Genomic DNA, 12,713 nt, shown 5'->3' with positions numbered 1-12,713 from the left:
TTACAGAATATTTTTCAATTATTGAAATATAACCAATCAATTTTATCGATTAATTATCTGCCTATATATACGTGTATTTTATTTAATTTATAAATGTTTAAAAAAAAGATTAAAAATTTTAATATATAATTGTTATTTACATTACATTGAAACAATTATTTTTTATAAATTTGAAAATTAATTTTGTCTTTTTACGTATAATTTTATGAAATATAGAATAATATAAATAGCTAGATTTTCTTAAATTAGATCGTGATCGCGAATCGAATTACATCTTCGACATTAAGTCCGAGTTTGACAGTCATGGATATATAGGAATATTATTTTCAAAGTTTTTGAGTTTTACAAGAATAGAATATGATAATGAAGATAATTAGAATATAATTAATTCAAACGAAGATGAGTTTGATTTTTCGTTATTGAAATTACTTTTATTTATAAAGAAATTGATAATAGAGAGAGAGAGAAAGAGAGAGAGGGAAAACAGTGATAAAAATAGAATTGAAATAAAAGGTAAAAAATAAGAATAATACATAATGAATGTGAAAATATATTATATTAACAAGAGTTAAGAAGGATTGTAAACGTTTGCTTTCAACGAAATAAGAAGATGAAAGACATCATTTTACTGTGATACTTTCTGACAAATTAAGAATGCAATCTTGGCGATTGCTTTATAAAATATCACACAAAACAACATGAATAGTTTAATATTCAAATATAAATTTTGTTTCTTTATATCCAAAGATATATAAAATATTAAAATATAAAAGTTTTATACGTTAATTTGTGTGTGAAATCATTTTAAATTTTCTGCGAGAAATTCATCGAAAATTCTCGAGTTATTGGTTGGAAGAGTTAATATTTCTTTGCGTTCCAATGACTCTCAGCCATCATTTGGATTAAGGCGGCAATTCGAACGAGTCTGATATACTTATGTTTGGGTATTTTAAAATATCGCTTCACGAATAGATTTATAAACTCTTTATATATAATCTTATAAAGTGTAGAATAATATACTATCAAATATACTTTCGTTATCAAATAGATTTTTTTTATCTCAAATTAGACCGTGATGAATCGAACTACATTTTCGGCATTAGTCCGCGTTTGACAATCGTGGAAATAGAAATATTATTTTCAAAGTTTTTGAGTTTTGTAAGCATGGAATACGGTAATGAAATTAATTCAAGTGAAGATGAGTTTGATTTTTCATTATTAAATAACGAAATTAATTTTATTCATTAAGAAATTGACGATAGACAGAAGAAATAGCGATGAAAATAGAAATGAAATAAAAAAAGATGAAAAATAAAAATAATAGATATGAATGTAAGAGCACGTTATTGAGATTATAAGATTTATTCTGACAAAGAATGCATTAGTAATTACTTTATTATTAAAATATCATACAAAATAATAATATAAACTTTAATATTCAACAAATATTCTTTCTTTTTATATAAAGATATATAAAATATTAAAATGTAAAAGTTTTATACATTAATTTGTGTGTGAAATCGTTTTAAATTAGCTAGAAATTCGAACGTCTAATAAATATGCCCAAGTTGTATACAAAAATATTTAAGATTTTATTTATAAAAAATTGAGACAAAATAAGACACATAAAATGAAATATATGTATATATTCAATAATAAAAAAATTCTATAGTTCAACTCATTATTTTGCTCTATTTAATATAAATTTAAATTGCTTATAATTTAATAAATAAAGTTCAATTGATATTGTTGTAAATCAATTTTTCGTTTGTTTTGATTTCTTTGTGACTTAATCTTCATTTCAAACTTTAAAAGTTTTCCCGATATTTAAATTTCTTAAAATTTTTATATCTAAAACTTTCTATTAATTATTTTTTCTAAAATATATTTTATTATTTTATCACCATGAATTAATATTTTATGAATATATGATATATATATATATATATATATATATATATATATATATATATATATATATATAATACTAGTAAATATTTTATTCTATGTGTATTTCTTTTAATTATTCTATATAGATATGAAATAATCTGTTATATAGTATGAAATTTTATAATTAACATTAATTCCTATTTTTCATAATCTATTTGATAAAATTATAATAGAATTATAATATTTTGCATATATTGTTAAAATTTTATTAACATCGATTCAATCTATAGAAGAAATTATCTGCAAATTATTTTAATTAATATCGTATCACATTCCAGTTATTTCAATAATGTCTAACGTTAAAAGAAAATCAATACTATTATTTTACAAAATATAGTTTCACTTTTTCTTTAAATTTCTTTACACTTATTCTTTTATGATATATTTGCAATTATCTTGAATGATAAATTATATTATCTGTTAAATGTACAATAACTATTAAAAATTCATGCATATGATAAAGACATGTCAAATGAATTTCAAAACTACATTCATCTCGATAGCTTTTGCTTGACAAATATAATAAATATTAACATTATATCGTAAATGAGATATTTGCAATAAAATTGTATATTTTATTATATATCTATCATAATAAGCGTCATAACATATTTTATTTCGATATTATTTTAAAAATTTTCTTTGTTTTTTGTTATTTAGTTTTTATTCATTTAATTAATAATGTTTGTTTCTTCTTTTAAAATTTCCTTATTTTCTTCGATCACCGATCCACGTGGCCTCCGTGGCGCAATCGGCTAGCGCGTTCGGCTGTTAACCGAAAGGTTGGTGGTTCGAGCCCACCCGGAGGCGGATTTACTTTTTATGTACGAGAGTATGTACGTCTGTCGTATGACATATGTTTGTCGTACGAGAGATCCTCGATCAGAGATAAAGATGGAAACTTAGAAACTTTTTTGGCAATATTTGTTTTTGAATTTTGAATCAAGAGATCTTTCTCTTTGATGCAATCTCGGCTTTGCTCTTTTCACTGTCTGTTCAAGATATAAAGATAATATCAAGATATGATTATGAAAATTTAAATTTAAACAAATTTACTGGTCCAAGATTTATTACTTTTGAAGGCTATTGAATTAAAAATTGATATTGCATTGATATTAAAAAATTTATATACGATGCGTTCATGGTTTGGAAACGTGGACAGAAATACTGAGATAATTGAATATCAAAATTGCAGACTAACTTGAAAAAAAAAATAATTAGTTAAAATTTCGAATACAGTTACTTTAAGTTATAAGTTTATTTAAAATTTGAATAATTTAATTAATTTAATACTTTGAATTTTTGATTATTGAAGTAACTTAATAATTTCAACTGTTAAAATTTTTCCACCTATCTTTGAATATAGTAGCAAATATAAAGATAAATTTTTGTCTCAGTTCATTATAGTTTTGTGCTACTTGAAATATAAAACAAGATACTTATCAATAAATACAGTTAGCTGTTTTTGATGAATATACACGTCACGTAAAAAATAGTTAAAATTTGTTGTTTAAATTGCAATTTTAAAATTAAAATATATTCGTAAATTTTAAGATGATATTCCTTCACTTTTCAGATATTATTTGCTCGAATTGCTTTGTATTATGTAAGAAAAACAATGGAAAATGCAAGTACAGTTGTTGCTGCATAATGCATTGAAAACGCAATTGCATCGTATCCAATTCAGATTGTGAAAACTGAATTATATTTTCCAGATTACATACTAAACACATCTTCAAAAAATAATTCTACAAGATGTGTATATTGTTACAGAAATAATATTAAAAAAGAATCAAAGATTCTGCTAGGATTATTATTTCAATTTTTTTTGTGGAGCTATATGAAGGAAAAAATTTTTTAAAAAGAACCATTAATACATATATTAGGATATAGAATAATATCAATGATAAATTAATTATAATAGAATAAATTATTGCATTGATGTGCAAGATTATTGTTTTGAATATAGAATATAGAAAATAATTAATAGTTAATAGAAAAAAAAAAATAATAATAATAATATAATAAATATAAATAATATAAATAATAATAATAAATTTCAAATGAAATAATAAACATAATTAAATTAATAAATTCATCTTAGAGTAGTTTTATTTAAAAAAAAAAGATAAAGAGTTTGAAAGTTCAAAAATATCTTTATCTGGACAAATTTAATCGTCATAAGATATTTTCTTTGAGTAATATGAAAATAGTAAATTTTATTCAAAATATTTTTTTAATAAAGCATAATTTAGGAGATAATTTGCATGGGTTAAAACATATAAAACATATAAAACAAAACATATATACTTTCTTGTTTGAATGTTTGGTCCATTTTTCTAAACTACTGAATTCTCTAACTTTGCAAAAACACGTGAATTATAAATTTTGTTAAATTTTTCTATATATATATATTTTTATAACTTTTGTCTATCAATTGTCTATCAATTGAAGTAAAATTAGTAAAAAAATAAAAAAAGAATTGCACATTTTTAAAATTATATATGTTTGTTTATTTATAAATTGAAAAGATATAAACGAAACACCATATGATAAATAAATAAAGTTAAAACTTTTTCATAATCAATTAAAAAATGATATTTCAATAAAGATATTATATTCACTATCAATTTAATTGAATTTTATTTAATAAATTTTGCAATTGCATTTCTATTATTGTAACAATAATTCCTTTTAATCGTGAATATTGGCTGATGCAAAGTTTTGTATGCCTCTTCTAATAAATTTAAAAATATCATTAAAGATGATGCTTTCTCAGAAAATAATTTGATTGGATTAATTATGAATTACATTTATAATTACATATTACATATTACATTTATGAAAAATATTTAAAAGATAAAAATAGATAGATAAAAATATTCAGTGAATAATTTAAAAATTTTTTAAAAAATTTTTTTATAAAATTTTCACCTTCTAATTCTTTCTTTTTCTTTCATTTTACATTTACATCATTTTTCAAAAATTTTTATTCTTTTTTTAATTTTTTTATCCAAAAAAAATACACAACTTCTTCAGAAATAATTTATATATTATAAATGAAAAAATAAATTTATGTATTATAATTTTTTTAATATAATTTATTTACTATAATTTTTAAAAAGATTTAAGGTACAAATTTCAATGTTTGGAATAAATCCGCTGTCATAAGATTCAATAAATCTTTCTTCTTAGCTATTTTCTAATTAGTTGAACACTTCTGACGAAGATGGCAAAAAACACATTATTTTCAACAAAGATACAAGTAATCATTTCAGAAAATAATAAAGAAGACATTATCAAAAACAATAAACTTCTTTCTTTACAATGAAATCCAAGCAGAATTATGGCTTTACATTTTAGTGTCAATCATAGAGTGTAATATAATAATGATAATAAATTATCAAAATTGTCAAATAATATCACAAAATCACAAAGATTTTGCATATATATGAATCAAAATAATAATCCTTTAATAATTATAAGTTCAGTGAGGTATGTATTATAATATATATTATAAACTTTCATATTAATTATCTTAATTAATAATATATCAAATCATTATTTAATATTGAAGTGTATTCAAAATAAGCAGCATTTAGAGCAAACAATAAGATAATCTGTGTCTCATAAAATATCTCATAAATTGATTGGCTGCAGTAATTCTTTGTCCAACATTTTTTTAAATAATATAACAGATTTTTACTCATTATTAGCTCACAAGTAACATGGTCATGAAAAAATAAATCAGATTTGTTTTGATTATGTTTTATTAAAAATCTAAAAGATATACAAAATGTTCTACATATAAAAGTAAAACATTTTCTGCTTGTTTTCAATTCGTATAATGAATAATTTTAAATTATATATGTAGGAATGTGAAATATCATAAGAAAAGGAAAAAAGTTTATATCTAATTTTCTGGATAAATCATTGTACAATTAATATACATAGTTATATTATATAATTAGATAACTGAATAGATGATCAAATAAAGAAACATCTTTTCTGAATCTATTGATTTTTTTGATTTTCCAGTTATCACTTCATAAGATTGTCAACTTTCACTAATATCATGGTATCAAACTTTACTACATTAATTCGCCATTTGCTGCAATACATGGAAATATTTGCAGTACATCGTTTCCAAAAATATTTTCAAAAATTGAAATTCCATTTACTGGAACTTAGTCTATTTTGTTTCGAATGAAACAAAATTGAGCAAATGTTCATGATAAGATATAATCAGATATCGTGAGTTCAAATATATTTCATTTTCTATTATCGCACTAATGCGTTTCAAATGTGTTTAAATATGTTCAAATGTATTTGTATTTTTACAAATTTAATATTGTAGATTCAAAAATATCATTTTATATAATATCATATATTTTATATGATTCTTGGCTAACTTATTTACAGTGTAATACGTATACGAAAACAAATAATTCAATTCTGGCTTCGAAAAAATTCATATCATTATTTGCATAAATAGATTTGCATTTGCGAAATATAAACTGATGCAAACAGTTAAAAGATGCTAAGATGCTTCATTGAATTCTCGTAATTTTCAGAAGCAAATCTTCCACGATTTAGGCTAGTATTCAATAGTCACAACTACGAAGCTAGTCCATTTATGCGTCAACTACTTTGTATGTGATCGAGTATATATTAGGCGATTATGCGCTTTCAGTAGTCCCAAATTGTACAATCATATATTCGAAATATAGAATTCAAATCATAAAAGTCGAAGCAAAGGCGAAATCTCTCTTCTAGCATTGTAAGCGAACGAGTCCTCAACTTCCATTTGAGTTACCACTCGAGGATCTTCATGACCAAAGTAATCCTGGCGTTTTGAGGCACTTTGAGACACATCAGGCACTGATCTATCGTGGAAGAATGAACGATAGATCACAACGTCATATATATGTATAATCTATCAGCGATACTTCTCAGATATAACGCAAGAACAATAAACTGGAAAAAATTTCGGAAATATCTTTTGGAACTGTGAATTTTCCTGAACACGACAGCTCTACGAAGCATCACGAAGCCATACAACCATGTCCTAAGGACGAAAAGAACATATGTCAAATTGATAATATAGTGAATGAAACTCGTTCAGATTCTAAACAAATAGTGTCCAAACATGCACAAGATGATGCTGCAAGAACAATGCTGTTTTTCAGAGAAAAATTTGTTAACTATTTATTTTACATTTCAGCAGAAACAATTCAGTATTCTTCTATATGAATATGATCTTGTTACCTGAAATGACATTTATCATGTCATAATCTCAACAACAATTCTTCAATTGTTCAAATGTTGTTCTATTGAGAGAAAATACAAACACGTGCAAAATAACTTTTTGAGAAAATAATGGATTTGTCAGTGGCGTTGTTAGTTCTCAGCATTATTACTTGTGTATCTATACCTATTGACGATCTGCAAGCTCACGAGTGGAACTTGGTAGAAGGCTTCAGAAAGTAGCAGTCTGGGAGAGAATTCTTAAAAGCTGAAGAGAATTATAAAACAAGAACTAAATAGAATTACAGAACATTAGAATTACAACATCGGAATTAAAATTCTTTGAACTTCGACAATGAAACGTCGGTATACATCGGTATTGGTATACGGACTTTGCGTTTGATCATCATGTAATGAATCGAACTTGTCAACAGCAAACTCATAATAATTAATTTTATTATTATATTCCTTAGCTTCAGAAACAGTTGGAGCTAAAAGAATCTTTCTCAAATGAAACTCAAAAATGGCAAACTGGAAAAATTTCGAAGACGTCTCCTAGAACTGTGAACTTTTTTGAATGCGACAATCCTGCAGAATTAAATAGATAGCCACCATGCAACATATCCTAAAAACAAAAAGAGTATATCTCAAATTAGTGGATGGAATTCTTCTCAGATCAAAGTCAAAGATGGCAAATTGGAAAAAAATTTCGGAGATGTCTCCTAATTGTGAACTTTCTCTGAGCATAATAACTCTACAAAATTACATACAATCATGTCTTAAAGACGAAAAAAGCACATCAATATAATGGATAGAATTCTTTCCAGATCAAAGATGACAAATTAGAAAAAATTTCGGAGACGACTTCTGGAATTATGAACTCTTTTGAGTACAGCCCTGCAAGATTACATCATTGACGATATACAACCATGCCCTAAAGATGAAAAGAGCACATGTCACAAATTGGTAACGTAGTAAATGAAATCCTTTTCAAATAGAACTCAAAGATGACAAACTAGAAAAAATTTCGGAGACATCTCCTGGAACTATGAACTCTTCTGAATGTGGCAGCTTCTATAGGATTAAGTCAATGGCGACCTTGCAACCATGCTCTAAGGATGAAAAGAATATATGTCAAATTAGTAATATGATGAATAAAATTCTCAAATGAAACAAAGATGGCAAACTAGAAAAAATTTCGGAAACATCTCCTGGAACTATGAATTGTCCTGAATGCGGCAGCTTCTATAGGATTAAGTCAATGGCGACCTTGCAACTATGCTCTAAGGATGAAAAGAATATATGTCAAATTAGTAATATGATGAATAAAATTCTCAAATGAAACAAAGATGGCAAACTAGAAAAAATTTCGGAAACATCTCCTGGAACTATGAATTGTCCTGAATGCGGCAGCTTCTATAGGATTAAGTCAATGGCGACCTTGCAACCATGTTCTAAGGACGAAAAGAATATATGTCAAATTAGTAATGATGGATAAAATTCTCAAATGAAACGAAGATGGCAAACTAAAAAAAATTTCGGAGATCTCCTGGAACTGTGAACTGTCCTGAATGCGGCAGTCATGCGAGATTATATCACAACGTACATAGAACCATGTTCTAAGGACGAATAGATCACACGTTAAATTGGTAATATGGTGGGTGAAATCCTTTTCAAATGAAATTCAAAGATAGCAAACTGGAAAAATTTCGAAGGCATCTCCTGAAACTGTGAACTTTCCTGAATGCGGCAATTCTGCAAAATTACATCACAACGCCATACAACCATGTCCTAAAGACGAAAAGATCACATGTCAAATTGGTAATGTGGTGGATGAAATCCTTTTTAGATGAAACTCAAAAATGGCAAACTGGAAAAATTTCGAAAACGTCTCCTGAAACTATGAACTCTCCTAAATGTGGCAGTCCTGCAAACTTACATCACGACGCCATATCTTATGGACGAAAGGAGTACATGTCAAATTGGTAATGTGGTGGATGAAATCCTTTTCAGATGAAACTCAAAGATAAGCAAACTGGAAAAAATTTCGGAAACATCTCCTGGAACTGTGAACTCTCTTAAATGCGGCAGCCCTGCAATATTATATCATAACATGATACAACCATGCCCTAAGGACGAAAAGAACACATGTCAAATTGATAATATGATGGATGAAATTCCTAATGCCGATTTAAAAAAAAGTTAGCCCTGATCTATTATATTAATGAGCCTCGAAATCGAACATGGCAGTGGAAGATGATATTCGACAAGAGCGTCTCGATATTGAAGTCGATTAAAGAAATCTAAAAGATTCCAGGGTATATGTATACAAAAGTTAAGATAGCAAAGCGCACCATTTCTAAGATTTACAATACAATTAGAGGTTCCAGACATCTCCAATAACAAATTGATGTTCTTATCGGGAAGCGATATCTTTAAGGAAAAATCGCGATAATGCGATATGACGGCACCAATTAAACAATCTCTAATCAAAGAGTTAATAGACGCAAACTCTCTGATCAGAAAAATATAACCCTTTGTAAAAGGCAACAAGATGAACAAATATATAATTTTTATATATATGACACGCTATCAATAAATTTTGCCGTGCAAAGAAAAAACTGAATTGCGTAAAATTCTTGATAAATTTGAAATATGTTTTACAAAATGTTTTACAAAAGATTTTGCCTTTTGCCTCTCGATTGAACCACGAGAATAACAATCTTTATAAAAAAATTCTCAACTTCAAGTTATAGCGCGCGATATATTCTTTCCACGAGTCATAGCAGAATGAATCAGTGAGTGTACGAATCAGAAGCACCATCACTATCTCGTCAATGTAACTAGTTCAAGTATGGCGGCTTTGTCCAGGATCTCGATATTCTCGATGTTCATGACAAACGAACATGGATGCTCTTTTTTAAAAATAATAAAAAAAATAATACAAGAAGAGAGAAAAGATAGGAAAAGGAGATGGTTACAGAACCATCATGAGGCACAATTTGTTGCTAGTCATCCGAAAATGCAAAGGATTAAGAAGAAAAATCAGGCAGTAATCATCCGTTCATCTAGAGATTAGCAAGAAAAAGAAAGATGCATCGATTTTGTCTATTAGATTGTCAGAAATTTTTCAAAATTAAGAGAGCAAAAATTCCCATTAAAAAGGGAAAGAAAGTTAGGGAAGAGAGTTTGATAATAGTGCTATTAAGAGCCAGCAAGTGACTTCTCAAGTGAAGGATATTATGTTGCAGCAAAAGTCTAATTTAGAGAAAATTGATTTATCTGCTGTATTGACAAATTGGTAGATACTAGGAAAAAAGAGAATGAAGCTATGAAATAATAAAAGAAGATTATTATAAATAAAAGAACAAAGAAAATGAAAAAAGAAAACTGAAAGACGAAAGAAAGTAAAGACAAGAAAAAGACAAAAAAAGATGATCGTATTAATTTTTAATTTTTTATATTTTGTATAAAATGTTCATGATATGTATTTGGTTTAAAAATGTATTTTTAAAATATATTTGATTTAAAAATATTTGAGAGTAAATGCAATATTGCTTATTTCAAATAAGAGGGCATAAGAAGTTATGAGAAAAAAGAACACAAGAAAAGGATGGAAAGAGAATAAAAAAATAAAAGAGAATAGAAGAAAAATAAAAAGAATGGGAAAACATCATAAAAATTAAACTAGTTGAAATAATAGATTTTGAAACGTATGAAATAAAAGATGGTACAATATTTTGTAAATTACCAATATTTAAATAGTGAATATTACATAATTATTTATATTGAAATATATATTTTTATACAAAATATATTAAGGTATCCCATAAGTTTCTTTCTTTTTTTTGATATGAAATGAATACATGATATTTGTTTAAAATTAATTTATTGTATTGTATATGAATTGTTCTGCTTTATCACTTTTTTTCATCTCTAAGGAATCCTCATTATTCCTTTTTTCCAAAATTGTTGGAGTTTATTTGCAAAATATTACTCGAAATGCCTTTTTATTTCACTTAGAAATTGAAATCTCCGTTTATCATGGAGAAAATTTTTTTAATAACAGGAACAAGTAATAATCGGACAATCCAGAACAAGATCTGAAAGTACAGAAGATGCAATAAAATGTCCCAATCAATCCATAACAGCTTTTCTCTTACAGTCATTGCAACATGTGGTTTTGCATTGTCGTGGTCTCATCATGATGGCTTCGCTAAGTTTCGTTTTCTGGCATATTTCAATTTATCAAGCTGATTGCAATATTTTCCAAAATTGATGATTTCACTTTGAGAAAGAAGCTCATAGTAGACTACACTTTTCCAACCCTCAAATGAATAAAAAAAACTTTCTATTATCCTTAAAATAAGTGCATTTTCAATGCACATTTTAATATAAAATCCAAATCTCATCTTCAATGATAAATCTCTTTAAAAAAGGATCTCTTTCATGTCGTTAGAAAAGGAAATCACACATAAAGATATATAAAGTCATAAGTTGGTTCATAAAGTTGGTCTTCGTCAATAGCTGTGAAATCCAAACTTTACATCGATTGACATATTCCATCTTGGTTAAGTGATTATCTACCGTTTTCCTGGAAATGTTAATGGCATTCACTATTTCTTGCACACTATATCGCGGATTTTCAGCGAGTATAGCCTTGATAAAATCCATCTTCGTCGTTGCTGGACAACTGCTGCGATTTTCATCTTTCGAGTTAAAATTGCCATCTCTAAATCTCTTAAACCAATTATGGATGATCGTAATAGTAGCATCATTCCCGTAAACAGTATAAATTTCATCTGTAATATCATTTGTACTATCACCTTTTTTAAAGCAATAAAGCATAACATGCTGCATATTTTCTTTTGCTATTATTGAACAGTGTAGAAAAAAGTTTTAAAAAAGACTATATCACCAATAAAACGTATTACCACCAACGTACTTAAAAAAAAAGCTCTAGGATAACTGAAATCGATGCTATAAACAGTAAATAGATAAGTCTATATATTTATATATGAAAAACTTATGGAACACCCTAATACATAAAAATATACATTCAAAATTTAGAGTTGATTTTAAAAGTTATATTTTTCAAATTATTTTCATTAATTTTTATCCTAAGATAAAAAATAAATTTTAATATTCATTTCATGCTAATTAACTTTTGTAGCGAATAAACTGTTATAAACTGTTATATGTTAATTTCTTCATCAAAAAAATAATTGTAATCATCAATTTTATTCCTATATTTCTTCAGATTATTATTTATATCAATATAGTATTTATAGTGAAAATCAAGCGTCTTTTAAAATGAAATAATTTTTAGTTCAATTTCTAAAAATTGAATTAAAATACTTGAATCTTTTTGTTACAAGAATTAGTTTATGATGTATTAGATAACATATAAAAATATTTTCAAAAATTGCTATTTAAAAAAAAGAGAAAGACAAAAATTATAATTTTTAACTTTTTTATTTGAACCTATAAAAAATTTTAAAATAATTTTGCTATAT

The 12,713-nt window shown here is 26.0% G+C and overlaps 1 protein-coding gene and 1 non-coding gene across 2 annotated transcripts; one reads left to right on the top strand and one right to left on the bottom strand.

Annotated features, from left to right (window-relative positions):
- The first annotated feature begins 2,686 nt into the window (after positions 1-2,686).
- TRNAN-GUU lies at positions 2,687-2,760 on the top strand. The gene has a single exon. It is a non-coding gene; the product is annotated as a tRNA-Asn (tRNA).
- Positions 2,761-11,334: 8,574 nt separating this feature from the next.
- On the bottom strand, positions 11,335-12,057 carry LOC113219204. Its single transcript, XM_026444785.1, has 2 exons — positions 11,785-12,057; positions 11,335-11,427 (listed from the first exon to the last, which is right to left on the bottom strand). The coding sequence occupies exons 1-2, from the start codon at positions 12,055-12,057 to the stop codon at positions 11,335-11,337; spliced, it is 366 nt and encodes a 121-aa protein (XP_026300570.1).
- Between the last annotated feature and the right edge of the window lie 656 nt (positions 12,058-12,713).

The sequence above is a fragment of the Apis mellifera genome, linkage group LG13 (assembly GCF_003254395.2).
Source record: "Apis mellifera strain DH4 linkage group LG13, Amel_HAv3.1, whole genome shotgun sequence".
NCBI classification, from domain to species: Eukaryota; Metazoa; Arthropoda; class Insecta; order Hymenoptera; family Apidae; genus Apis; species Apis mellifera.
The sequence above is the reverse complement of the archived record's forward strand: the minus strand, read 5'-3'. Positions and strand labels throughout refer to the sequence as shown.